We start from the raw sequence: 26,268 nt of genomic DNA, 5'->3' as shown, positions 1-26,268 counted from the left end.
TATATATATATAATCTATTTGATTATCAGTTGTGTTTGATAAGTTAATTAAACACAATGCAAATAATATAGATAGTATTGTAATAATAATAATAATAAACAAAAGTTTCTTGGAAAATGTTAGTTTTTCAGATTATGCTTTTAGTTTTTAATAAATTAGTAGATAGGCTAGAAACATATTTCTAGTTAAAAGGTACAAAACTTGATAACAAAAATAAATAAAAATTATATACTGTATACTAGTCCTTTTGTTTCTTTTCCTTTAAAATGTTAATTTAAATTTTTAATCATTACATTAGTCTATTAATTGTTAATATGTTATCATGCTAAGTCAAAAAATCCCATTCAATATTAGTTTGGACCTCTGAAAGAATTCTGTATCACTTTCATTATATTTGAATGTGTAATTAGAATAAATTATTGAATAAAAATTATAAATAATTTTCAACAAAATAACTATAAAAATTAAATTTATTAATAAGACTATTTTTTAATGCTTTTTAATTTTTCTTGCAGTAGTTCTATTTTTAATTGTTGTTCTCTTTTTTCTTCTTGTAGGAGTTCAATTCTATAGTCATGCTCTCTCTTTCTTCTTAAATCTTCTTCCTTCATAAAATTCATTTTAGCTCTATGTTCTTCTTTTAAAAAATGCATTCGAGCTTTGTGATATTCTAGTGCATATTTATCAACAATTTTAAAATTACTGCAACGATTAATATTGGGTTCATTCGTTGTTGGATCGTCAGAAAATTCTGATGGATTCACTAAACATAAATCCTGTACGAGTACCTGAAAATATGTATGATATATAAATGAACATTATTTTAAAAGTAATATAGCTCGAAAAATTAATTTTTGTTTGGCTAATTAGTTTTTAGTATCAAAACATTATTATTAAAATACTTTGTTTACATAATTTATATTAACATCAAATTATAATTGTTGATAAAAGTTTTATTACTTTTATGCTAATTTTACAGTACTCTATATACAAAGGATCACTAAAATACAATCCTAAAAACAAAGGGAAATATGTATAAGGGGATTAATTAACTATTTAACACTTACATTTGATGCATTNTATTAACATCAAATTATAATTGTTGATAAAAGTTTTATTACTTTTATGCTAATTTTACAGTACTCTATATACAAAGGATCACTAAAATACAATCCTAAAAACAAAGGGAAATATGTATAAGGGGATTAATTAACTATTTAACACTTACATTTGATGCATTCAAGGTTTCATTATTTGATTCTCCTGATTGCTGTTGCAGTAATGCAGGAAATTCGGCCACAACATTATCTGAAAATAAATACCAATGCTTATAACTTTATTTAATAAACTGTCATTTATTATTATTAACTGCTTTATTACTGTTTAGTTTTGATCGAGTATAATTAGATAAACAAATTTACCTTCGACAGGGACATTAAAATCAGCATCGCTGTCAACAGGATTTGAGAGAGGCGTGAATTGCTCGGGGATTAAGGAGAAAATTTGTTGCGTAATTGGTGGCATTGGACACTCGATATCGGCACATATTCCTCCTCCAGTACTCATCCGTGCTCGCTTATTTGATGCCACATCTTTTCTTGCTTTTTGTTTTAAATTTTTCCACAAAACTTTCAAGTTTTTTGTGTCCCGTTTACTAACCTCTGGAAACTTATTAAACTCTTCGGTTAGAATTTGCCACGTTTCATTTTTTTTCTTCAAGGATATGGCATTCGTTTCCTTTGATTTGATTATATCTTTGTATTTTTCGATTAACTCCATTAAATACTCTGTTTCTCAATAAAAAAAATCGGGTTGTCAACTTCATTTCTTGTTGTCTGCCATGTTTGTATCTAAGCACATATTACATCTTTTCGAAATATCCAATCAAGTAACGTGTAAGAAAATTTTCTAGTAACGCTGGTGTCGAGATTATCAGATTCACTAATATCTCGGGATTCACTAATATCTTAATATCTCGGGATTTACTAATCCTTCGCTAAAATTTGTTGGTGAAATCCTCACATCAGTAATCTCGGTATTAGCCTAATCGCTGGATTTACAAATACCACGATTAGGCAATGTTGGTGAAATACCCTGCTAGAGGGCAAAACTTCCAGCCTTTATATCTTCAACGGCATGCCCTTCAGGTAAAAACAGAAACCTTCTTCATGGATGGGAGATAAAGGGCTACCATACCATATAACTCCCTTGATTGTACCGGGACCCATTTTTGAGTTTTAGCGGCACGCACATTGTACACTTACCTTTATAATATATATTGATATTGATTAACGATTACAAAACAACATAAAATTTTACAGGTCTAGTCATAAAACCTGATAATCACTTTTTGAGTCTAGTCATCTGCATCAATAGGACATTAGAGTTTAGATAGAGTTAGATAGCCTAATAAATAGGATTTAACAATTTGGTGCTTATCACACCAAGGCCGACAGAAAAAAAGACCAAATCTTTTACAAAAAAGTTAGTCTTTAATAATCGCCTTCAAATTTAGGTAAGGATGCATTTCACATACAAGGACCCCTCATCAGCTTACAAACACATTGCACCAACATATAATTATACTTACAACAATTAACAATGAACTTACTATTATTAAAATTAAACCAATTATTTTAATAATACTAAGTTCATTGTTAGTTCCCCTCTCTTTTGGTTTTTAATATATTTAACAATATTTTATTATTAATAGTGGAACCATCTACCAGAATTCAGAAAATGTGAGAGAAAATAAGACATTTACTGGTCCCAAATAATGTGATATATCACATTATTATATAAATAAATTTTATGCTCGATAGTTTTACTTCTTTAGTATATGGGTTGTATGTATTAAAAATTGTAAATACAGTGCACTGTATATATCAAAAATTCCTTTGTATTGGTTAACTATTAGTGTTATAATTATATGTTGGTGCTATGTGTTTGTAAGCTGATGAGGGTTCGTTCATTCATTCATTATTTATTGTACATAAACGATACAGACTGGCCCCATATATTAGCATTAACGGTTATACACAACACAACATATATTAATAATACACAAGATAATATGTGTTACACTTATATACGATGCATTTCGGGTCCTTGTACCCGAAATGCATCCTTACCTAAATTTGAAGGCGATTATTAAAGACTAACTTTTTCGTAAAAGTTCTGGTCTTTTTTTCTGTCGGCCTTGGTGCGATAAGCCCCAAATTGTTAAATCCCATTTATTTGGCTATCTAACTCTATCTAAATTAAAGTCGTGGGCTAAAAGTGTTGTTTATTATTAGAATATTAGAGTTTGGAAAGCGCTAACAAGACTTTTTGAAGGAGAATATCTCGTCGATAGATTACCAAAAATTTATATAAAATGTTAAAAACATTATCGAGACTATCTAAATTGTGTCTCGTTTTACACACCGGGAAGTAATCTAAAACACACCGAGGTTCAACCTCGTTCTTTCTTCGGAGGCTACAAGCTCGGTACATTACGTACAATAATAAATATAAACGAGGTCGAACCTCGGCATCTTTTAGATTACTTCCCGGTTCGAAAAACAAGCAAAGACACCATTCGGATAGTCTACATTTGTGTTTTTAAAAAACTTTATCATCCCTGTTTTTAAAACGTAATTATGTATTCGAATCCAATTAACAAGTATTTCTTTTTATTTTAAGTAACATATCAAATAAAACTAAAAAGTTAATTGTAATTTTCTGAGTAGAACATTCGGCTGTATTGTCATTATTTAAAGAAATAATAAATGCTGGCTAAAGTATTGTTAGTCTGTATACAAAACTCATATTTCATAGACAGACTAATATGTAATTAAACTAGAAGAATCAGATATAAATCCTAGACGTAATATATATTTTCTTCCTAAACATATTTGAATTAGTGTGTAAATGCACATAGTATTTACAGAATGCTAGGAAATTACATTTCCGAATAATTTTATAGTGGATACGGGGAATTTCTCGAACTAACTACAAAAACAAGATTACCTTTACAGGGTAATTTCCCAAAGAACGCAGACCCTTTCTTACCAAAACACGCCCAGTAAGGCATCTTTTACGCATCCCATCTTAACCCGCAAGAAATTGCCAAAAACCTAGGATAGACAGTTAGTCGAGACTAAGTAGAGGATTTGCCTTATTGCAGAGGCTAAACAAATTTTTGAAGATAACGAATTCGTTAGCACAGAGTTTTTTTGGATACCAGTTTCTAAGTTTATGTTAAAGTAAAAAATTCAATATGAAAACCTTTTGAAGTGAACAATGGAGTACCACAGGGATCCATTTTGGGCCCTCTACTTTTTAATATTTATATAAATGATATTGTAGAGATTATTCCCGAGAATATTATTATTTTGTATGCGGATGATATTGTTATAACATACGCAAATAGAAATCTTCAATTGGTTGAAAATAATATAAATTCTTTGCTGGCTAAATTAAGTAAATATATGGAAAATAATAACTTAAGTGTAAATGAAAATAAAACAAAATATATTTGTTTATCAAATAAAAACAAAAAAGTTAATTTAGAAGATATACAAGTAAGAATAAATAATGAACGTATGCATAGAGTTAATACAGTAAAATATTTAGGTATCGAAATTGACGATAAATTACGACGGAATAATCACATAAATAATTTAACACCGTCTTTATCTAGATTTATTGGAATACCAAAAAGAAGAACGAGTTTTTAAAATTTTGAGACTGTTCTGCGTTTATATCAAGCTTGTATGGAACCCAAACTTCGATACGGTATTTCAGTACGAGGTACAGCTTCTTCTTTTGTATCGAATAGGTTGCAAGTCGTGCTAAATAACTTTATAAGAGCATTATATAAGTTACCTAATGATTCTTTCGTCACTTCTTTTTATAACCAAAACAAAATTGATAAAATAAAAGCTTTATATAAAAAAACAAGTTCTTCTAGAAAGTTATAAGCTAATAAAGGTTGGCAAAAAAGAATCTTATATAAGTGATGAGTTAAGAAAATATCTTAGGCCTTCTGACTACAACTATCGATGGAAAAATAAACCGATTCTACCAAAAGTTAAGCACCGTTTTGGACGAGACACACCAATCTATCAATTTATATATAACTGGAAGGCTTTAAAAGAAGAATACAAAGATTTGAGTACTTACGGGCAATTTAAATGGGCCGAAAAATTTTGAGCAATGACTAGTTGTGTGTATTTTTATTCTGTTATTTTTGTTTTTTTCCTCTGTTCTTTTTATTGTTTTGTTGATTGTACATTTTATATACGTGTGTTTCTTTAGTTTTTTTTTTGACCCTTGAAAAAGAACACTGGTCATAGGGTCGTTTGAAAATAAAAAAGAATAAATAAGATGGAAAGTGAAAAACTTGGAGAGTCGAAAATGAAAAAGTTACTTACCCACCACGCACGAGACGTAACCGTAAACGGGAGCGTTGCCGTCAAAAAAATGCTTCCGAGACTTGGAGCCGTGGTCGCCGAAGGGACGATTCAACTCTCGGAATTCGCCGCCGGTCCAGATCAAAAGACGGGGCGCTCCCGCCACCTCTCTCCTCCTCCTCCATTCCCGCCGTCCGTCGGCGGAAGAATCTTCCTCCTCGGTCTCCTCCGACCCGGAAATCCATCCGCCCGACACCAGAGGAAGGACGTTGCGGCGAGGAGGACTGTCGGCGGCCAGGACCGCCTTTCGCCAGATCTCTCGGCGGTCGTCGGGACGAGAACTCTTTCCTCCGGCGGCCTCTTCCACCAAAAGCAGGAAATCTCGGGCTCGGGAGTCGTCCCGGATCGACCGACGACTTCGAATGTCGGCCATTTCGTCCGGGCTGAGACTCTTGAATCGAAGCAGCGACAGAAGATGGACCAAATGGTCGCTGCCATTGCGTCGGGTCCAGAGAATTATCGTTTGGAACGCTTCCGTTTCGTCGGCGCAGTTGAGGCGGTCGTCCGACAACAATTGCGACAAGAGGGGAAGAGGAAGACGGGACAACTCGTTTTCTTTGTCGACCAAAGAGAATTGACCGAGAAGGAAGGATCGGACGCGGCGGAGGAGGTCGTTCAGGCTCAAATAATCCGCCAAAATCAGTAGAGAGACGCAATTGGAAGCGTCCAGGTTGTTGGACAGGAATTCGCAGCACTTTCCCCTGACCTCTTCGAACTGCAAGAGGTCGGAGGTGCGGGTCAGGGAAACCACGTTGTCAGCGTCCACTTCCGCCTTTCTTTCGTAGACCAAGTCGATTAAGATGCGGAAGACGTCGGGTTCCACGTCGCGAATCACTATCTCCTCGGCCCGACGCTCCATCATGTCCGATGCAAACATGGCGCGGAAGTAGGGAGAAGCCTTCTCTAAAACGCTTCGATGACAAGGAAATCTCTCTCCTCCCACCCACAGCACCACGTCCGCTTCCTCCATCTTTTTGTTTTCTTCCGTCTCCGAGTTAACATGTATACGCGGATATCGCGCTCGGATCGGAAGTACTCGCCAGGTGGCTCACCGTCGATCTTGTCCGACAACGTTGCCAGCCCCAGAACGAAAATATGACAGTTTTTTTTTTATTCGGCAAAAAATGACGTCGTAAGCGGCCGGCATCGCCCGTCGCCGAAGCCGGACGAACGTTGTTACTTGTTTGCTAATTTCTGTTTTAGAAAGCAATGTCTTATTTAAAGAATTAGAACATAATAGAAACGAGCAATTATTTATTGTCCTATCGTCGCAATTCCGGATTGCAATTTTTAATCTATTTAATTTAAAATATACGCTCTCCACCTCAAATCGGTTCTGTAGCGTTTCCCCCGTGCATCATACTTTTCCGTTAGCAATGGAGTGGCGCCGATCGTCTATCTGACTCCTTTCGGGGGAAAACTTTGAATCGAAATATAGTTAATCGGAGACTCCTGCCCCAGATATTTCCACGTCTGGTTTAACTTCCACGTATCTAACTCCCTTCTCGAGGTCGAGGAAGGACAGACGACGGACGGACAACTGGAAATTTATAGGTGTACAATTTTTTCAAATTGCAGCCCAAAAAAGGATATACTGTGTGAAAGTTTAATGATCGGCATCGCTGTATCACGCTTTTTTATGTTCATATTTTAAAATTTGCCTATTTATACAGTTACTCGCTGACGTTGTGGTTTTTTTCCTACTTTTGAATGTAAATAGTTATTTTTATCGAACATTCAACTTTATTTTGGTGTAAAAACGTGGCAAATGTCACTTTAGCTATTTTAGAATTCTTTTAAGCCTCGAGGAAAGCCTAACGTAAAAGCTAAAAACTTAAACGCTCATTAGCGGACTAATTAGCTCGGCCTCGCTCGGGCAAAAATGCGCGTTGCTGTGTCCGAGGGGACACGAGTTTGTTCACCCTCTTTGAAATTAATAACTCCCGTGTTTTTTGTCGAAAAATTCTGAAGTTTTGCCGACAGGTTTGTATATTACGGGAATCGACGCTATTAAATTCTAATGGATACGGGTGGACGGGGTGGTGAGATAAAGAGGGTCGTGGGTCGTATCTCGAGTAGGGTCTGGCTTAATGACGATTTTACTGGTTATTAGCATTTACAATTTTTTGCGAAACCCGTCCCTAAAATAATAAAATATCGTAACGGGTGGCGCCACACGGGGCGGTTTTAAATGTGGTCGGGAAAGTTAAGCGACTGGTTGGATTCTTTTTTTGGTCGTTTCGTCCACGTTCTCGTGTGGCGAAACATTTTTTGTATTAAGAACGTCAACGAGACCGTTCGCGCCGAGTTTATTCCTTTGCTTCGTTTTAGATTGCGGATAAAGGCGATTGGCAGTCGCACTACCGCGTGTTAAAATTAATACGTGACGTATGAGCCTCGTTAGTACAGAGGAAAGAGAAGCTAGTTTTAGTAAAGTTACGGAAACATACGGTCTAATTGAATTCCTATTTGTATTTATGCTAGTGTTTCGAGGAAAACGTCTTATCTGTCGAGATTATTGTATTCATTTTTCAAATTGACGTCTATGACCGAATTTCTTTTCTATTTTATTGTCCGGCGTTACAATAAGTGCTTTTTCAAAGGAGCCTTAAATCGATGTAATCGAGTGTTTATTGATCGACGATTAAGCGTTGGGGAATTGGACTACGACGCGCAAAAAAAAATTTTTCGCGATTCATTTGGAACATTTGGCGAAATACGCGAATTTACGCAGAATACAGACGAAAAATTTTACAAATCAAAGAAAACTTTTTAATAACTCTAAGACAAGCTATCGTCGGGGTTTCGATGATATTTCGAATTTTTATCTTTGTTTTGTCTTTGTTTCATGTATTTTCGTACTTCGCTTACTTTAAAGTATTTAACAATACGCCTTTAAACCCATTTTAAAAATATCTAATACAAATATACTTTATTACACTCTAGTGGAATATTATGACGATGGAAGGGTTATCACGCGGGCGAAACAATTAATGCCTTTATATCTCCTAAAATACATGGGCGTGATAACCTTTTCATCTTCAGGATATTCTACCCAAGTGTAATAAAGTATATTTGTATTAATATTTTAAAGTAATTTTTGTCACGTTTCGTTTTTAAACGATAATTTTTGTTCCTATATTTATGTAGATATTATTGATATTTTTGTAAAGATTCTCTATTAGTACAATGTTGTAGATATTTTTGTTTATAATAAAATTATAATAATTTATTGATGCTCGACTTTTCGTTTTTGTCAGAAGAAAGAGCGATTCCTTCGTTAAAATTTCCTTAGCTCTCCACCGGGGAGATAAAGGGGTGGCGTGTATCTCCAGTAGGATCGGATTTAATGACGATTTTACCGGTTATTAGCATTTACAAACTTTTTATAAAACCCGTCCCTACCCCGAAAATTAAGATTTCCGCATTTTATAGTAAATTAAAAATATAAAAAGTTCTTTTTAATAAAATATCGTAACAGATGGCGCCACCAAACGTTGCCGGAAAGCTTAGAAACCCTTCGCTGTATATTTTTTTCGAGACGGGAGAACGACGACGTCGCTCGAACTGGTTTCGCCACCAGCGGCAGGAAGTGTGGTGGATTTAGCGTTACTACTTCCGGATGGCCGATTCGTTCTTAATTGTCAAGGACGTCGTAAACGGCACTTACAACCCGTAACTTTCAATACGTACAGTAAGTCCTACGGTACGTGACGGAATCGAGGTCCGGACACGAACGTTCGTTTCGGTTCTTTAGTTCCGCGGCGTAGCTTTCATTTTCTGTATTGGCAGTAAACAAGGCCAGCCACGTAATTCCTTATATAATTCTAAATATTAATAGAGTATTTTTTTCATTCGGAGGTTGTTCCGATGTTTATTTCAAAGCTTTAACTAAATATTTATTCATTTTAATAGAGTCGTCGTAGTCGTTAGACCTTCTCGCAGTGTCTACGTACCGAACAAACGATAAAAAATAATAATAGCGCGATAACGATTTAATTAAAACTGCGGAAGAGGCAAATTCTCCATATTGTCCCGATAACTGGCTCGTATGTGGTCCGAACTATTTGTAGTTTATCGATTGCCCAATTAGACGCGGTTCCTCGTACGACTTTATCTTCGCATCCGTACCATAGTTTTCAAAATAAAACACCCGGACACGGCCCGTATAATACACTATAAGGATAAACTTATTTAGTTACGAGTGCGGAATCAGAGAAGAAATTAGGAGATTGACGATTTAAGTTATTTTATTTATATTTTCCATCGTAAAAGTTTTTACGGTGACGCTTAAGGGACATTATTTTATATTTAGTTCTTTCATTCCTACCGAAAAACGCGGCTTCGCGTACATCGAATTACGGTCGACCGTCGTCAAATTTCGACCAAGTTTTATAATAAAAGTATTAAAGAAATTTATTATTTCGACATTGTTTAGAGTTTCGGATGGACGTTGCCGCAAATAACGAGAGAAAGGATTTCCGCTAATCAAACGACACCGACAAATATTGGATTGGCTCCCGAAAACCTAATAAATATAAAGGTGTAATTTTGCCCATTTTCTTTTTTTCGTTGGTTTATAAAAGTCGTTTACCGAGAGAAGGCGGTCCGAAGGCGGTCTCCGTCGGTAAGAAGCGCCCGCCTCGGGTCACACCTCGGAACCAATTGGAGAATTTATATTTTTCTTCCGGTTATTTTTCCGAAGATCAGCAGAGCCACCACGGCGAATCCCGAACCCAAGACGAAGAAGAAGACGCCCAGTCCCGCCGTCAATCCTGAAAGACCAAAAATACGATTTTACTCCCCGCCTTTGGTTTCGGCATTCCGTTTACGCCGAATTTTACCCGAAGAATAGCTCCTTTCGCCTCTTCGTCCGGCTTTCCTTCCTTCTGGGGAACTTTCTGGAAGATAAAAATAAACAAATAGGATATTTCCGCGGGAAAAGGGAAGGAAAGAGAGGGATGCGGCACTCACCCGCCGGCAGATAAGTGTCGCAGGAGGAATTAGAGACGGTGGCGGGCGAGACGTCGTTCTCGGTCCTCAGTCCGCACCGGGCTTTTCCCCGCCCCCCGGCGCGACAGAAGTGGAAAGAGCCGCAGGGGAATTCCACCCCTTCCGCGCAGAGTCGAGCGCATCCTTCCGCCGTCACGCCCGTCACCGCCAAATGGGCGGGATCTACCGGAATCCTGTTCTTTAGCTTGCGGAAGTCGCGGACGTGGTTTCCTGAAAGGGAAAGAGTTAGTTACAGTACTTTCGTAGGATCGGAACCCCGTCCTACGAAAGTACTGTACTGTACTTACTGGAATAATGGCCGCACAGGCCGGTGGGGTCCAGCGCCAACTTCTCGTTCCGGGGATCCGGATGGCGGCCGGCGTGCAGCAGGCACCGATCGGACGGGTGTTCCGAATAAGGACAGAAGTCGAAGGAACGACAGTCCACCTCGTCGTCCCGCAAACAGGCTTTGGCGCACAATTCCTGTTTGTCTATCGGCAGCCTTTTGGCCGCGGTGGTGGCTTTGGTCAGGCCGTCGTGTCTGACGAACGAGTCCATGTAATTGCCTTGGACGGAAAATATAAAATTATTATTCTAGCGTAAGACTGTCCGCGTGATAAGCGGGGATTTTCGGCCGTAACGAAACTACGCGTTCTCCAACGGAACGGCTACACGTACAGTACAGTTATCGATGTATCGATCCTTCGGTTGACAAAAAGTGTACAGCTATTGCGCGTTTGAATTTTTTCAAAAAGTCCACGATACACGAGGTAAGCGATTTCTGATCTGGAATTGGACTCGGCCAGAGAGTTTCTGTCAGTAAAAGTCTCGCCTTTCGAAATTAAAAACAAATCGAGACTTAAAGTCTAGAGTAAACAATAAAAGTTCTTTATGCCAAAATGTAAAAGAAAAGGCTGGAATTATAGGGGAGAATTTGAAAGGTCGGGAATTTTAGCCCACCGGGATCGGGTTAATTAAGTGTCGATGACGACCTCTCCCGAAACGTTTTGAATTGTTACAGGGAGACGACGAAAGGACCAATCGGGAATGCGGGATAGAAAAGTGTTCAAAAACGCTTGTTTCGAGGACACGACCTTCTCTCCTCCAAGATCCGTTCTTCGGTTCAATATTTGTTCTTTTCTCCGACATCTTTCGTATTTTGGCCGGTCCGGGATCTACCGGAATACGCTAGATCCGAGTTTCCCGTGTCGCGCCATCGAACGTCCAGCAGCGGCGGAACACGGCCTTCGACACTACGTACCAGTTCGCATCCGAACTTATCAGCGCGACCCCAGGCCGTTCATCCTGCGGAAGATCATCAACGAAGGACCGAGTGTAGACATTCGACGTGACTTTTACTGGATTCTCTTGTTAAAAAGAAAATATCAAAGGAGAGTTGATACGACAAGACTATAGAAAATTTTGTAAGAATATTTTTATGTTTTATTAAATGGAAAAAGTGAATGATAGACCCGTCTCGGTGTGTAAATCGCGCCCACGCACGATCGTCTCGACCCCTCGACCGTCCCGACCATCGCGCACAGTCGACTAATCTCCCGCGCGCGACTCTAGCCAGCCTTCTCCACGGATTCTCGACGGGGCTTAGATCGGAACTGCCAGGCGACCGATCCGAAACCTTCACTCCATCGCATTGCGTATCGAGACTTTGTCCAGTTGGCAGATCCATCTCGGGCCTCTCCGACATTTCTCCATAGTCGTTTGCATTCATTCTGCTTTGTATGAAATGCCGCATTAGACTTTCCGTTCCATCCGAACGATCGTACAACTGTCACCTCGTTGATGTTTCGAATATATCGCTTCTTCCCGTCTTATTTCGTGCCACTAACAATGCCATCGTCCGAGTCATCCAAATTAAACTTTTTCCGTTTAACATTTTGAATAAAATCCGTTTGTTTCTATGCAATTTTATCCTTATAAGCCGTAAAACTGAATTAGCTGTATGGGCAAACCCCTGTAAACTTTGACCATCACATCACCAGCGTCTGGAGTCCCGGTTGAAGGAGAAGAGGAAAATACGACTTTTGCACTTTTCAATTACTTATATTTCGGCAACCGCTTTACAGAAAATCTTCAATTTTGCGCATTACCTAAGAAACCAATTTTCTTTCCAACGAGATATGCGGAATTACTCGAGGTGTTTGGAGGGCTGAGAAATCGACCTCCGAAAATTGGCAACGCTGATTTCTCTATATAAAGTCAGTCAGTGACTTTTTGACTTGGCGGGGACTCCCGGGGCCGTATTCTGGTCGCTGTCTCTGGTCTCTCGCAAGCCGGTCGCCGATTGGCTAATCATTTAGATTAGCCAATCGGCGACCGGCTTGCGAGAGACCAGAGACCAGAGACAGCGACCAGAATATGGCTCCTTGTGTGCGTGTGGGAGGGCACGATTTCGTTCACCCTTTTTGAAGCTTAATAATTCCTGCGCTTTTTGCCGAAAATTTCTAAAATTTTGCAGGGAAATTCGCGTATAAGGGGATCGATGCTATTAAATTTTGGCGGTAAAAGTCGAGAGAGTGGGAAGATAGAGGCGGTCGTGTGTATCTCCAGTAGGATCGAACTTAATGACGATTTTACTGATTATTACCATTTATAATTCTTTTATAGAACGCATTCCTATCTTCAAAATTAAGTTTTTTACCATTCTGTAATAAGTAAAAATATAAAGAATTTTTAATAATGAAATATCATAACAGATGATGCCACACACGCAGTATTAAACGTTGCCGGAAAAGTTAAGTAACTCGTTGCTGTTTTTTTTTGTGTCGTGTGTTCTTGTTCGATGTCGAGAAGGACAAGTGAAAAAGAATCATCGGCAACGATGTACTTTATCTCGATCATAAAATAAGGAAGTATTAATAAAAGAAACGAGCGATTCTTTATTGCCACACGATCGCAATGCCGGGCTGAAATTTGAAATCGTATTTTCAATTTATTTCATTTATATATACGCTCTTCGCCTCAAATTAGTAGTGGCTCGCCCCCGTACGGTACATGCATCAAACTTTTCTTTTTACAATAGAGTGGCGCCAATCATCTATTAACTGCTTTCGGGGGAGACTTTTGAATTAAAATAACGTGACTGCATCGGATCCTTTACCGGATTGTATCGGAAGTTCATATATATTTAATCGGGGCCTCCGCTCTCCGATTTCATCTATCTAATTCCGTTCTCCCGATGAAGGAAAGACGAACGGACAAATGGACGACAGCGGTAATTTATAGGTGTACAATTTTTTCCAATAAGTAAAATACGGAACGGAATAATATACGGCGGAAAGTCGATTATTGAAACGATTTTCATTAAAAAAAAAAAACATAAAGCGTTGTACAGTACATTATATAGTACGGAGTACGGAGTACGATACACAGAGACCACTGTCCACGTAATCGCTCGGACACGTACCGATCGTATCCTGGCGAAACTGGGTCATATATACGTAATACGGCCATAGATTTCGAGTAAATTAATTTACCTTTAAATACGATATTTACGTTACGGTATTTATTGTTGGCGGAAACTTAAATGCGCGGTGCCGGATGAACCCGGAAGACGAAAACAAAGGCGTTTCCGGATTATTCGAAAGACTCTTTCGAGTTTAAATACAACTGACGCAGAGAAAAACGCGGAGAGGAACTTACGGGTCAAGACCAGGCAGTCGTTTTTCTTCACCAATTCCCGGTCGGGAACCTCCACCGCGTGTTTGGTGCTAGTCAGACACTCGGCCATTCCGGCGCAGGAAGACAACGACTGACAGTAGGGATCGGCCAGACAGGTTTTCTGACAGGTGAGGTAGGGCAGACTGCCCAGATTACGGACGTGGTCGGCTCCCTTTTTCAATTTATATCCGTATTTGTACTCGGTGTAGTGACTGTCGAAGTCGGCTGAAAAACAGAAAGGGCTAATGAGCGAAGTACGCTTCGGTCCGCCGTCGGCCGTCTCCTTTCTTACCGATTTTGGTGTATCGGGCGTCCGGATCCCGGGCGTGGCTGTCGAATGCGGAGACGGACAACTCCACGTCCTGAAAAAAACCAAGGGAATCGTGACCCAAAGACGTCGAGAAGGGCGCGAGAAAGACAGAAAAGAAACGTCACTCTGTAATTTCCCGCCACGTCTTTGACCGAGAAAGATATCTTCAGGTCGCCGCTCTCGAGGGCCAAGTTCAACTTTTGCAGGGCGGAGTCGGTGGTGATAAGGGGTTCGTAACCTGCAAGGAATCCGGCGTCAACCTTCGTCTCTACGGCACGTGGCACGCTTCTTTCTACTCACCCGTTTTCCGGCGATATATCAGACATCCGGGAGAGTCCCGTTTGGTCCAGGAGCTCTTCGTCTTCAGGTAACAGGTTTTTCCGCAATAGGAGAAGGCGCTAAACGAGAAAACGGTCGAATACCACCATCGATCGGGCGCGCGCGACCGCGGGGACGTAACTTACTAGCACATTCCGGGATACTCCAGGCAGAACTTGGCGCACAGGTGCTTGGACACCATGCCCACGGAATCTTCTGGATCCGCCAGGAAGCCTTCCGAATCGTAAGAGAAATCCCCTGGACCGACGGACGAAGAAAGTCAAAAGACGGAACAACGAAGAACGACGGAGATTTCATCCGGTATACTTACACAAATAATCGGGTCTATCCAGAAGCGAGACGTCGGCCAGCAAACCGGAAACCTCAAAGTCCACCTGTGGAAAAATCGCCGGTTGAACAAAGTGGGTTCCTCCGCCATTTCCAGGACGAGAGGATATTCTAAACCCGGCCATCTTCCGAAACTCGGGAGGACGACAGAAGCGGAGTCTCTTCCCCGAAAGACGGAAAATCTCCCGATCGGAACTCCTCTCCGTCTCTTCCGACCGACGAAGGAGGATGCTTTTGCATCCGTATTCGTCCCGGAATCAAAGTGTAAAATTAACCGATTAAGCTTTCGCCTACCAAACCGAAGGCAAATAGAACTGTTCCGCGGGTAAAAGTATAATGGGGGAATTTTGGGAATGCAACTCACCAGCACTCGGGAGATTCGGGTCCAGGCCAGACCGGTGGCGTCCCTGACCATGTCGGCCACTCGCCGACGGACGACGGGAAGGTAGGGTTCGGCGTCCCTCATCAATTCTTCTTGTCCGCGGACTGCGGGGAGAAAGAGGTAGAGACGAGACGAAGAAAGGAGGCGCCCGACAGACGCCGCCCACCTTCGAAGAAGAAAGAGATCCAGCGACGGTGGCGGCTGCGGGGGTAGCACGAGTCCACGTCGAAGGCCGAGAGTTTGTCGTCGATTTCGGTCAAGAATTGGTAGAAGTTGATGGTCAAGCCGGAAGAAACCTGCCCGAGACCGGGTCGGAGGTCAGAGGCCGGCGGGAGTGAGAAATTAAAAGAGAAGGAGACTTACTTTTCGGGCGGAGTCCAAATTCACTAGGGAGATGGCCACCGGCGTCTCTTCTTTCCGGAGTTCGTTCTTAAAAAATTAAGAAAGGGGAGGGTGGATGGAAGAGCCATCTTTCTTCCGCTCCCTCGAAAAATCCCCGCGGCGCCAAAATACGGACGTTTCCGCTTCCGTTTTCGGCGGAGGAGAAGACGGAAACGGACGAACGGCTGGGGGAAAAAAGAAGAGGAAGGGAGGAGAAAGATAATACTTACGCGATGGAAGTATCTGGTGGAGATGCTGACCAAGTTTTCGTTCAGTTTCTGAGTCAACTCGTAGACGTCCACCCAAACGTCTCTTCTTCTCTTCTGAAAACAAACGACAATTTCTTTCCGGCGGTCGATCGATCATTTTTAATTGTACAAAGTACAGACCGACCCCGCCGTTTACGCGTTACCGGTTATACACATTCGGTTTACGACACACGGGAGAAATGAATTACACTGGCGTAAATGTAATTCATTTTTCCCGTGTATCGTAAACCGAATGTGTATAACCGGTAACGCGTAAACGACGACTCGGCAACGCCATCTCGGGACGCGGGAAGGATAAAGGTTTTATCTTCTCCCGTCTCGTCCCTACGAAACTGTTCGTTCTCGGGGCGCGCCAGTCGTCTACCGGAAGTTGGGAAGCCACTTACCCGTCCCAGGTATTGAAATTTTTCCATCTGGTCCAAAAACAGTTCGTTTCCTATGCCAAGTAGGATTCCGTCGGGAAGATCGATGGTCGGCTCCATCTCCTCTCGCCGCGACACTCGGCATTGTCGGGAGTCTTCGTCTATCTCGTACGTCACACCTAGGCGGGAAGAAAGCGCAGTTAAACCCGAAAAATTCGCACCGAGACACGTAGAGGCCGGCGGCCGAGGAAAATGGCCAGTCGTCACTTTATCGTCCTTCCGGCGATACCCAGGGCGATCGAGCGAAAGCCTGTATCCGACGTTTTCTATTTGTTTGTTTTTATCGGACGTCGAGACCCGTCGACCTTTTTCGGATACAAACGAAGTTACCGTAATGCCGGGAACACTTTGCATGGCTTTACAAATAAGTTTTATCCACTTCCGGCTGGTAAAATACGAATTATTTTGTTCCGCGGAGGACGTATTATAGAGCATTTCGGAATGGAATCGGGCGTCTGACATCCCGTTTCAGAGGTCCCGCCACCACACCTGGCTGTACCTGCGTAAGCGTACCAGCAAGTCCCTCAGTTCTTAACCACACCAAAGTATCTACTAGACCCACGCAGCATACACATAAGGTCACCCCTAAATATTTATTGGCATAGTATGGTGGTGCCAAAACGGGCGTCTGACAATTAGGGACGTCCCGATGCCGGTAAATAGTTTTTAAAGTATCGATACCGGCCGGCGTGGACGCGGGGTATCGAAACCGAAAATCTCGCCGTTCGGTCCGTGGCGTGGCCTGCCGCACGTTTTTTTGCCGAGAAGGCGCACCTATCCTTCTTTTTGCCGCGGCGGATACGTAAGAAGCTACGGTACGCGCATCCCGTAGAAAATGCTCGATTAAAACGACAAATTGGACGGAAAAAGTAACCGGCGGAAGAACGAGAAGAGTTTTACCATTTCGGGTGTCGTAGACGATCCGACGATAGGCGTCCACTCGTCTCTTTCCGTCCCGGAAGGGCCGGGTCCAATTGCCGTAGCGAAAGGCCACGTACTCCGAATCGCCGTCGTAGACGAACTGAAAAATGCGCCCTGGTCAAATTTCGGAATGGGCGAAGATGGGGGGGAGGAGATACTCACGTCGACGTAACTGACGTAGGAGTAGTTTCCGCTTTCGGGAGTGTACAGAATTTCGGCGGAATAAGACAGATCGGTGCCGACGAAGGTCCGACCAATGGGCAGATCTTGGGCCAACCTGAGGCACCCTTTGCCGTCCGGGACCTGAAATAAAGAATTTCGGAGGGATGGGAGGAAAAGTGTCCCCGGGTCCGGGAGAAATTTCCTCCTCTTACCGCCGGACGGTCGGGCTCCGGCGTACCGGGTCGGAAGAGAACGAAGTCGTGCGTCTGGAAGACTTCCGAGTCGGAGAGATTTCTTCCTTGGAACACCGCTCTCAGGGGCAGGGCAATTGGAGTCGATTCTCCGAATTCGTTCTTCCACGTGTCCTCTGCCAAGACCAAAGAAAAGCTGTGTACCCTTTGCCGCGCCCTTTCTTTCGGGAAGAACCGTAATTACCGGCGAAGTAATACTCGGCGTTGATTCGTCCGTCCTCCACGCATTCTTGCCAAAGCTCGGCCGGGATTCCTCTCACCGACTCGGCCGATTTTCCCATATACACCTGCCGACAAGGAAAATAGTTATTCGCCTTCCAGCGGCCTTCTTTTACCGAACTTTTATACGAAGAGATATTTTGCAATTTTCTTTCAATATAGGATAATTTCGTGGCCGGTATTTTATTTAAATTGCTATAAATATTTTCCAATAGTTCCGTCGTCAAATCTACGCGTTAAAGATTAAACTAAAATGAACGTAGTTCTATTTTTTATTTCAATTACCATCCGTCTTAAAATCCCATGGCGTAAAATAGTCAAAAAATTTGCCGAAATTTCGTACGGAACTTCGGCCCTAGGATAATAATATCGATAATACGCATGGGATAAGTACAAGTTACTTTTAGTTATGTGGCGTGTGGAGACTCCTATACGCCAAGCGGGGGTGGCCAAACTTTTTTAACCCTCGACCCCCCATCGCTTTCCAAAGCCTGGCTTTCACCCCCACCGTAAAGTTATATTACGAGTGTATATGTATGTTGTGGTGTTGTGGGTTGCCAACTGTCTAAGCAAAAAAAAAGGTTGTGACCTCGTAGCCGCATCGACCCCCCAATGATGTTGCGTCGACCCCTGGGGGTCCGTATCGACCACTTTGGCCATCCCTGACGCAAAGTATCTAAACTTAACTTCTACTTTATGTTATCGCTTATACTTAATTCACCAAAATATAAAATATATATCTATATCTATATTCTGTATATATATATATATATATATATATATATAAATGGACGTGTGTGTCCCTATATTTCACTTTTCCGCCAAAACTACACATCGCACGTGAATGGTGTTTGTATGTGGTAGTAGCCCCGAGTCTCCATTCGTGCACTATGTTGATTGCGTCTCGATAGCTATAAGGGTGCGGGAGATATGAGGCTGAAAGTGGTTGAAAGTGGCTTTCTATTTCGAATGTTTTGTTCGAATTTCTTCGAATTTAATTCGAACAATGTTCGAATATTGGTTCGATTATAGAACGATTGTAAACGTTCCAGAAACGTTGAAAATAGTTCGTTTGACTTGACGTGAACAGGAGACGTTCAGAAATAGAATCGGAACCAGATCTGTAATCAGAAACGGGGGATCTAATTCTTGCATTCTGTGAAAACGAGTAAGATTGGCTATAATGTAATTATCTTAATCTTCACTATCGTTACTTTTTAAAAACCCAGCGAAGCGGGTCCTTGCAGCTAGTACTTTATAAATTGCCATTTTAACCTCGATTTTAATACTATAAAACCCGTTCGAAAGTACAGTTTTAAACTTTTATTTATTTTATGTGTTAAAAGTGTGGAAAGTAATAATCCGTTAGAAATAGTATCTCGATCATTTGTAATAAAATAACACGAGAATTACGTATAACGACGATTTTATTTTTTGACAATATCCAGAGAATAATTATGCGTTAAGAAAAAATCTGCGGGTTGCAAATCAAACGGTAGAAACGAGAAAGAAGCCGTTACCATTTTTGCTCTTTCCGGAGACGGGGGCGAAAGAAACTGGCTACAGATTTTAGCGGACAAAATCCTATTGGGCGCATCCGGCATTTCGTAGAAGAGGATATCGGAAAAGATAAATGCGAAATAAAAGAATACCGAAGTCAAATGCCGTAGCCATAATATTTCCTAACTACCAAAATATTTAAGTGAAAATTCCAGCGGAACAAAAAGAAGAGAATATGGAAAGAAATGGAGGAAGAAGAGGCGCCAGAGGAATTTGTCGCAGCTACAACAGTAAGAATGGATTTTAACTAATAAGAGAAATAGAATATCACTACGTTTAATCGACACCCTTAATATAAAACTTCAAAATGACAAATGTAAAAATCATTCTAAAGGAAAATAAATATCCTATCGGTTTAGATTTTTTAATCATTTTATCTCCGTCTTTCCGGTGTCTAATTGCTTTTCGCTTCCGTCAGTGCGTAAGGTATAAAAACTTTACGCGTAATATTCCGTTTACAATACTTCCGCCACCGTAAATCATTTTTTGTATTCATTTCCTGTACCGAGACGTTTTTGTAGTACGTAAACTATACACAGTATGTAAGAAAGTAAGAAGTTTCGACAAAAATATTTTAAAAGTCTACATGGCGGTATTTCTATAATTACATTTGTATCGACGACAGAATTTTAGTAAACAAGTTTCTAAAGTAAACTTTATCGGAAAATAAATCTACTTTCTACGCACGCAAACGGAAGCGAACGGGTTTCCCATCCCGTTTTTTTCCTCGACGGAGGAAAAATTCCGCTCTTCGGAAAACTCGTCCGGAATAAAGGAATCTTGGCTTAACGTACGGTCACGGAGAGTAGAGCCACGATCCCAGGCCATTTTTTACGTTTCGTATTAATTTATTAGCCGGATATTAGCGGCGGGAAAGAGGCGCGGCCCGTAGGCATTCGATATCGGCCACGGTGGCCGAGAGTGGAAAGAATCTCCGCTGGCCCAGGAACTTTCGTCGGAGGATAAGGAAACGAAGGACGGAAAGGAGAAAAGAAAGAGCACTCACCACTTTGCCTTGTCGGTAATCCTCCGAAGCCCGGACTAAGGCGGCCGAGGGACCCAGGACCAAACGGGATCTTCCGCGGTACACCCAGCTTTCGGACGGGTCCGTTTCGGCGGGAAACTGGAATCGGTCCGACGGGGTGGTCCGACAGCCGAAATCTGCCAAAAAATCCGCTTAAGTCTCTCCGGCACCGTTTCCGGTGCCGGAGGCCGCACTTACCTCGGACGGTAAACACTTCGTGGGTCCGGTCGAAGTAGACGAAAGAAGTCTTCTCCCCCTCTCGCTCCACTTCTACTCTTCCGGCGGAATTTTCCGCGTGGTAAAATTCGGTGACCAGCAGCGATCGTTCCTGTTAACGATAGGCGCGGCTTACTACCCCGGAACACCTTATCCCGGAGTCCGGCGGATCCTTCTCCCGCGCGTGGTGGGCCGTCTTTTCCGCCGTCCGATAAAAGAAACGGTCGGAACCTTTGTTTCGGGCCCGGTAGACCGGGAGTGACCCGTCTCTTTTTTCCGGACGTTAAAGACCGGTTCGGGGACCGGAAACGCCCGTGGAAGAGACTGGGCCGCGGCGCCGTTCCCTACCAAACGCCGAATTGTGGTACAATTAAATGCGGAGTGGCACTTTCGTTTTATTGGCCGCCAAGGAGTTTAACCGCCGGGTGGAGACTAGCGGTACCCGGGCGCCGGGACGGGAACCATTACTTCGTACGTCTTTAGATAACGCTGGTTACCAGAAACTTACATCCGGGTTACCGGCCGCGGAACGCGTAACCCGTGGGAATGGAAGTTCCGTCATTTGTCTGGCCAGCCCGGAGAAAACGTAAGAATCCCGTAGTAATTTTTAGCCCCGCCAGATTAACGACGTTTTCACTAACGGAAAATAAAATCTCTTTACACCGCTTTTTAGTATTTACTCGTATTTCGTTGTATACGCGCGCCGACTTCTTTTCGCTTACCAGAGACCTAAACCCAACCGCAGCCATCCCGTAGGGGCGGTATCGGGTGGCCACCGTTATTAAAAAGGGTTGAAATACTTTCTGGAAAATAGCGTTCTCGTAGATATCGTGTTCTTAGGAGACGTTCCCGTCGCCCGGAACGGAAGGAAAGACGAGAAAGAGGAACTCACGGAGTAGTAGTCGTTGACTCGCACCACGGTCCGGAACCCGCCTGGGAACCGCGTCACGTCCGGAAACGTTTTATCTGAAAAGACAGGGGGTATATTCCGTTAGGTACTTTTAATTGATTGTTAATTAATTATTACTCGGAAATAAATTATCGATGGCTTTAATAAACGTATTTCTCTTAGTAACGGAAAAAAATTGTACACTTTTGCCAACTTCCGAAACGTAACCCCTTTTTGCCTTAGTCCTTTATTTTGTATAACGCGGCACTTTTTCCCAACGTAACTACCGCGTTAAACGAGGGATACCTTCCTTTCTAACGGTCACCGCGCCTAATCTAAAAGTATAAAACACCGCGCTACCTCTCGTCTGTGGCCAAGGGGGCCCGTACGTTTGGGCACTGGAGGCACGCGCCCCCCTTTGTAGTCGGATCGCCCTTTTCTTAATCCGCCAGGGAGCTCTAAGGTTTCGTTTTATTTCGAAATTAGTTACCGGTTTTTACGGCGGAAGACTTTTTACCGATGATAAAATAAAAATAAAGATATTTGTTACTAGCGGAGGGGCCCGGCGTTACTGGAGAAAAAAGTAACGATAGCGAAGATTATTAGATTATAGCCGATTTTAGTCGTTTTCGTCGGGTGCAAGAATTAGGTTCACCCTCTTCCCGGACTAGAGAATTTTTAGACGGGTCTAAAAATATCTTCGATTTCTCGCGAAATCGAAGATATTTTTCCCCCGAATTCGAATTTCACCGTACTAAAAATAGTACGGTAAAATAGTAATCTTTAACTCTCTTCCTCTCCCCGCGGGGGGGGGGAATTTCGGAAAATCCCACGTTTGTGTTACGTACAGTACACTAACTGCGTATCAAATTTCAAATTTCGACTCGTAACCGTTTGCGCTCCGCGCTTAATAATATTATTATCATTATTATCGACCCATCTCGATTATATTATAAGATTAACCGAAAATTTGTTGTAGCGGGTGGTGATTGTTAGGTCGAGTACGCGGGTACGGTACAACTGTGTTCGATTAACGCGGCAGCGCCGAGGTATGGAAGACTAGTCGAATAAGGATACGTTTCACTCCGGTAATGGGCGTTACGAATATTAATTAACGCTACCGTCGCCTTTACAAGCGGCTGGGTGGATAAACGTCACATTTTCGAAAAAAAAAACGGGTTCCGTCGTCTATTTTTCTCGTTCTCATTGGCAAAATTGGAGACGCCTGGCCAAACCCAATCGTTTTCCGCCGGCTCTCGACGTCGACGGATACGATGGGAATTGTATTTTTGCTACGGACGACGAATGCCGCGGTGGCTGGCAACTCCTGCCGCAAATCCTGCTGTCCCAGCAGGATTTGCGGAAAACCCGTCAATATACTGTATTGTCCGCGGTAACGACGGTTTGGGAGCGCCTTTCTATCGGGACATTACCGCCTATCGGCTATACATTTCCATTACTTCTTAATCTTTCGGCTAATCTTCCAAACATATTTCGGGAAAAATACTACGGTTCCGGATAAAGAAAAAAGACACTCCTAACGATTCAATCTGTTTCTTCCAAGGCCGACCGTTCCGCTGTCCGACGCGATAAAGAACGAAAACCCGTAAGCGGTTCCGGACCGAGAAACTTTGGGGAGGAAGAGAAATCGGAACTTTAGAAGGAACTGGCCCGTATCCGCGCCGTCGTGGATTTAAGAAAATTTTCCATCCAGTCGCGTGACTCTCCCTACCGTTACGAAATTTTCTTTTTTAAACTCTTTACATTAGTTATTATAAAATGGCGAAAACTTTATTTCGAAGGTAGAGACGAGTTGTATATATTTAAAAAAAACAAAAAAACAAAACATTAAAAGTTAATAACGAGTAAAACTTCGCTAAGTCCGACCCCACTTCCGATAGGACGGGCCATCCCCGTATCTCCCCACCTTTTCGACCTTTAACCGCCAAAATTTAACGGCATCCATCTCCTTATATACAGCTTATAAAATAATTTGCGAAAAATGCGGAGGGTCAAATTTGACACCATTCCGATACTTTCTCGAGTTACGTAAGTTATGCGTGACAGATGGGAAGGTCGCATTTTCCCTTTCCCAATTGTCTTTCCCAACATCTTCCCTTTCCCAACTGTACTTTCGCTACTAACTAACCGAAAGGCGGCCTTTATAGTTTAAAATAAAAATCCTTTTTACTTCCGTATCTCAAAAACCGTCCGTATTCCGGGTCGTCCGAGGCCACCGAAACTCCTCCCCGCCCGTTCTATAAACTCCGTTATCTGGTCTCCGACGATTTCCGAGATTTTTGAGAAAAAATCGCCAGAAAATGGAACTTTACATCCGTGTAGTGTGGCGAAGGACGACGGCATAAATGTCCCGTACTAGGATAAAGTATTCACGTTTATGTTTTAACGGCGGATTTTAAAATCGCCTCGGCAGCTTTTTTCTCATCCGGACCCGACTTTTTTTAGATTAGGCCTAGGGCAACGTTGCCCGTAACCCGCCCGACGGAACGGAACGGAACGAAGGGGACCGGACCTTCCGACGGACGACGACGCTTTATAGGGAAGCGAAGCGTTTCCGTCGCCTTCTCCACCACGTTAGCCAACTCCCATCCGGCCGGGAAGAGGAAAAGGCAACTTCTTTCCGTACCCGTTTCCTTAGGACGAGTCACGTCACCCGCGTCGGGTGTTAGTTAAAAAAACCGAACGGCGCCGATACCGAGAGGCGGCTCCTTTCGTTTTCCGCCATAAGCGTTCGAGGGCCGAGGGACCCGGCCTCCTCTCTCTTAACCTCCCCATTTAGGGCGGAAGGCCCTCCGTTCCTCTTCCGGGATTCGGTACTCACTTGGCAAGTCCAGGGGCCCGGGTCGCAGGCACTGGGCGCGGGAGCGGTGGCTCCGGAGGGCCCAGGCGCACAAGACCAAGAGAATCGTCTGGAAATTCATCTCCGTCCTCTAGAATTTGGCACACTTCCGGGAAAAGCGGCCGAAGGGCTCCCGGGTCGACGGGAAAGTAGAGGGCGTCGGAACGGGGCCGGAGACGCCCCGAGAGAAATCTTATCGTCGTCTTATCTGTCGATCCGATCGGGTCGGGTCCAAACTGCATCTTTCGTTTTCCGTCGTTGGGTCCGTCCCCGGTGGCGGCCGGAAATAAAATATGACGGCCGCTCCTTACAATTTCAACGTAAGATGGCTTTCCGTCGCTCTTTTCCTGGCCTGGATGGGAAAGATTTTTTCCCTTAGCGCCAATATAAGTTTAATTTTAGGGGTTAGGAACGGTCGAGGGCCTACCCGAGTGTTTGTATATTAAATGAACGGTGCGACTTTTTACGTTTAACGGTTCCGCATTTTGTCGAGTTACGTAAATAAAAAATTACCAACTTAAAAGACAAACGCGCGCCTCTTTTACGACTAGATTTGGAACTTAAAGCGGAGTGCCAAATCCGATGGCCGTTACGACAAAAGTGCCGACCGTTATCTACTTACGGTTAAATTATTCGAGTTTCGCGCCCGTCCCACTCCCGATTTATTTTGGCCGATAAGCCGTACCGTACTCTCCGGCCCGCGCCCAACATGGATTTTTCCCCTCTTTAAGCCGCCCCGTCTCGACAAAACGCGATAAGGAGTAAGGAGCGAATTTACGTCTTTTAAAACTATCCAAATTTTGTCTTCGACCTTGGACGGCGCGTGTCACCGTACGTTTTGTCGGCCTTGTCCGCTTCCCCCCTTAAAGGACACGTTACGGAAATCCTTTGAGGATTAACCGTGATTTTTTTTTCTATCCATCCACCTTTAAATAAAAATAATTCTTTATACGTTGGAAAATATTTTAATAAGTTTTGTAAATTACTATGTTCGATCCAGCCAGTTATATCCGATTTTTTTTGTCTGTTAAGTACATCCTTTGAGGATTTCCGTAACGTGTATATAATGCCAATTGTCAATTTCCGAATGTCCCAAGGTGCGACGTAGGGAAATCGACGTCCGAACGACGCGCAACTTACGTATTACGAATACGTTCAAAATGTCGGGATAGAAACCTACCCGCATTTATATATTGTAATATAATTAGATTCTTTACCCGGCGTCGTAATATATATTTACTCGTACTGTACGGTACTTTACGGATTGAAAGAAACAAGTGTTTCATTTTACTTTACTTAATCATCAAAATACAACGTTTTTTTTTCTTTTTTCGTAGACGTTGGAAAAGCGTATTTGTCGGAATAATTGGGGAAGAAAGGAAGAAAACGGCGTCCGTCCGCACGATTCTGGCCGAGTTAATTAGCGATCGGTTAGTCTAGTCCGACACGGGCCTGCCGTCGACGTTTCGTCTACCCGGAACCACTCGCTGACGTTTCGACGCGAGAAATCGATGCGGAATTAATACCGGGCACGCCAACCGTAGAAATGCGGATGCGGAAACTCTCCGGGATTGTCCGACAAAGCCACGTCGTCCCGAATTTCGAGTATA

The 26,268-nt window shown here is 42.6% G+C and overlaps 2 protein-coding genes across 5 annotated transcripts in view; both read right to left on the bottom strand.

Annotated features, from left to right (window-relative positions):
- LOC111626576 (kelch-like protein 24) overlaps positions 1-6,569 on the bottom strand; it is an 18,771-nt gene extending 12,202 nt beyond the window's left edge. Inside the window, exon 1 of the mRNA XM_023369992.1 lies at positions 5,418-6,569. Within this exon, the coding sequence (XP_023225760.1) occupies positions 5,418-6,426 (1,009 nt within the window). The 5' untranslated portion in view covers positions 6,427-6,569. The remainder of the gene's footprint in view (positions 1-5,417) is intronic.
- A 2,795-nt stretch (positions 6,570-9,364) lies between these two features.
- LOC111626573 lies at positions 9,365-24,829 on the bottom strand. Of its 4 annotated transcripts, XR_002756899.1 has the most exons (24): positions 24,641-24,829; positions 21,802-21,875; positions 20,892-21,021; positions 20,676-20,830; positions 18,075-18,177; positions 17,852-18,006; positions 17,640-17,780; positions 17,457-17,577; positions 16,521-16,675; positions 16,096-16,188; positions 15,848-15,913; positions 15,651-15,780; positions 15,467-15,588; positions 15,086-15,149; positions 14,901-15,012; positions 14,737-14,834; positions 14,562-14,674; positions 14,419-14,488; positions 14,109-14,351; positions 10,757-11,014; positions 10,431-10,679; positions 10,301-10,357; positions 10,051-10,231; positions 9,365-9,984 (listed from the first exon to the last, which is right to left on the bottom strand). XR_002756899.1 is itself a non-coding variant. In XM_023369987.1 (23 exons), exons 1-23 carry the CDS (start codon positions 24,738-24,740, stop codon positions 10,131-10,133), a joined length of 2,910 nt encoding a protein of 969 aa, XP_023225755.1. In that variant the 5' UTR covers positions 24,741-24,829; the 3' UTR covers positions 9,366-10,130. The 4 variants fall into 4 exon arrangements, 3 of the variants coding, with proteins under 3 accessions (XP_023225756.1, XP_023225755.1, XP_023225757.1); XM_023369987.1 differs by having other exon boundaries at positions 9,366-10,231; XM_023369988.1 differs by lacking the exons at positions 15,467-15,588; positions 15,651-15,780; positions 15,848-15,913 and having other exon boundaries at positions 9,365-10,231.
- Between the last annotated feature and the right edge of the window lie 1,439 nt (positions 24,830-26,268).

The sequence above is a fragment of the Centruroides sculpturatus genome, unplaced genomic scaffold (assembly GCF_000671375.1).
Source record: "Centruroides sculpturatus isolate CEXI.00-Female unplaced genomic scaffold, Cexi_2.0 scaffold304, whole genome shotgun sequence".
In the NCBI taxonomy this organism is placed as follows: Eukaryota; Metazoa; Arthropoda; class Arachnida; order Scorpiones; family Buthidae; genus Centruroides; species Centruroides sculpturatus.
This window is presented reverse-complemented; position numbering and strand designations above follow the sequence as displayed.

Bases quoted from the DNA above. Each gene is read 5' to 3' on its own strand.
- LOC111626573 (XM_023369987.1), bottom strand. From the start codon at position 24,740: ATGAATTTCCAGACGATTCTCTTGGTCTTGTGCGCCTGGGCCCTCCGG. The intron at 17,781-17,851 runs GTAAGAGGAGGA...TCTTTATTTCAG, and splicing joins CGGAGCCCGACCGTCCGGCG to GTCCCGGACGGCAAAGGGTG. The intron at 10,232-10,300 runs GTAAAATTCGGC...TTGGTCTTTCAG, and splicing joins CGAAAGGAGCTATTCTTCGG to GATTGACGGCGGGACTGGGC.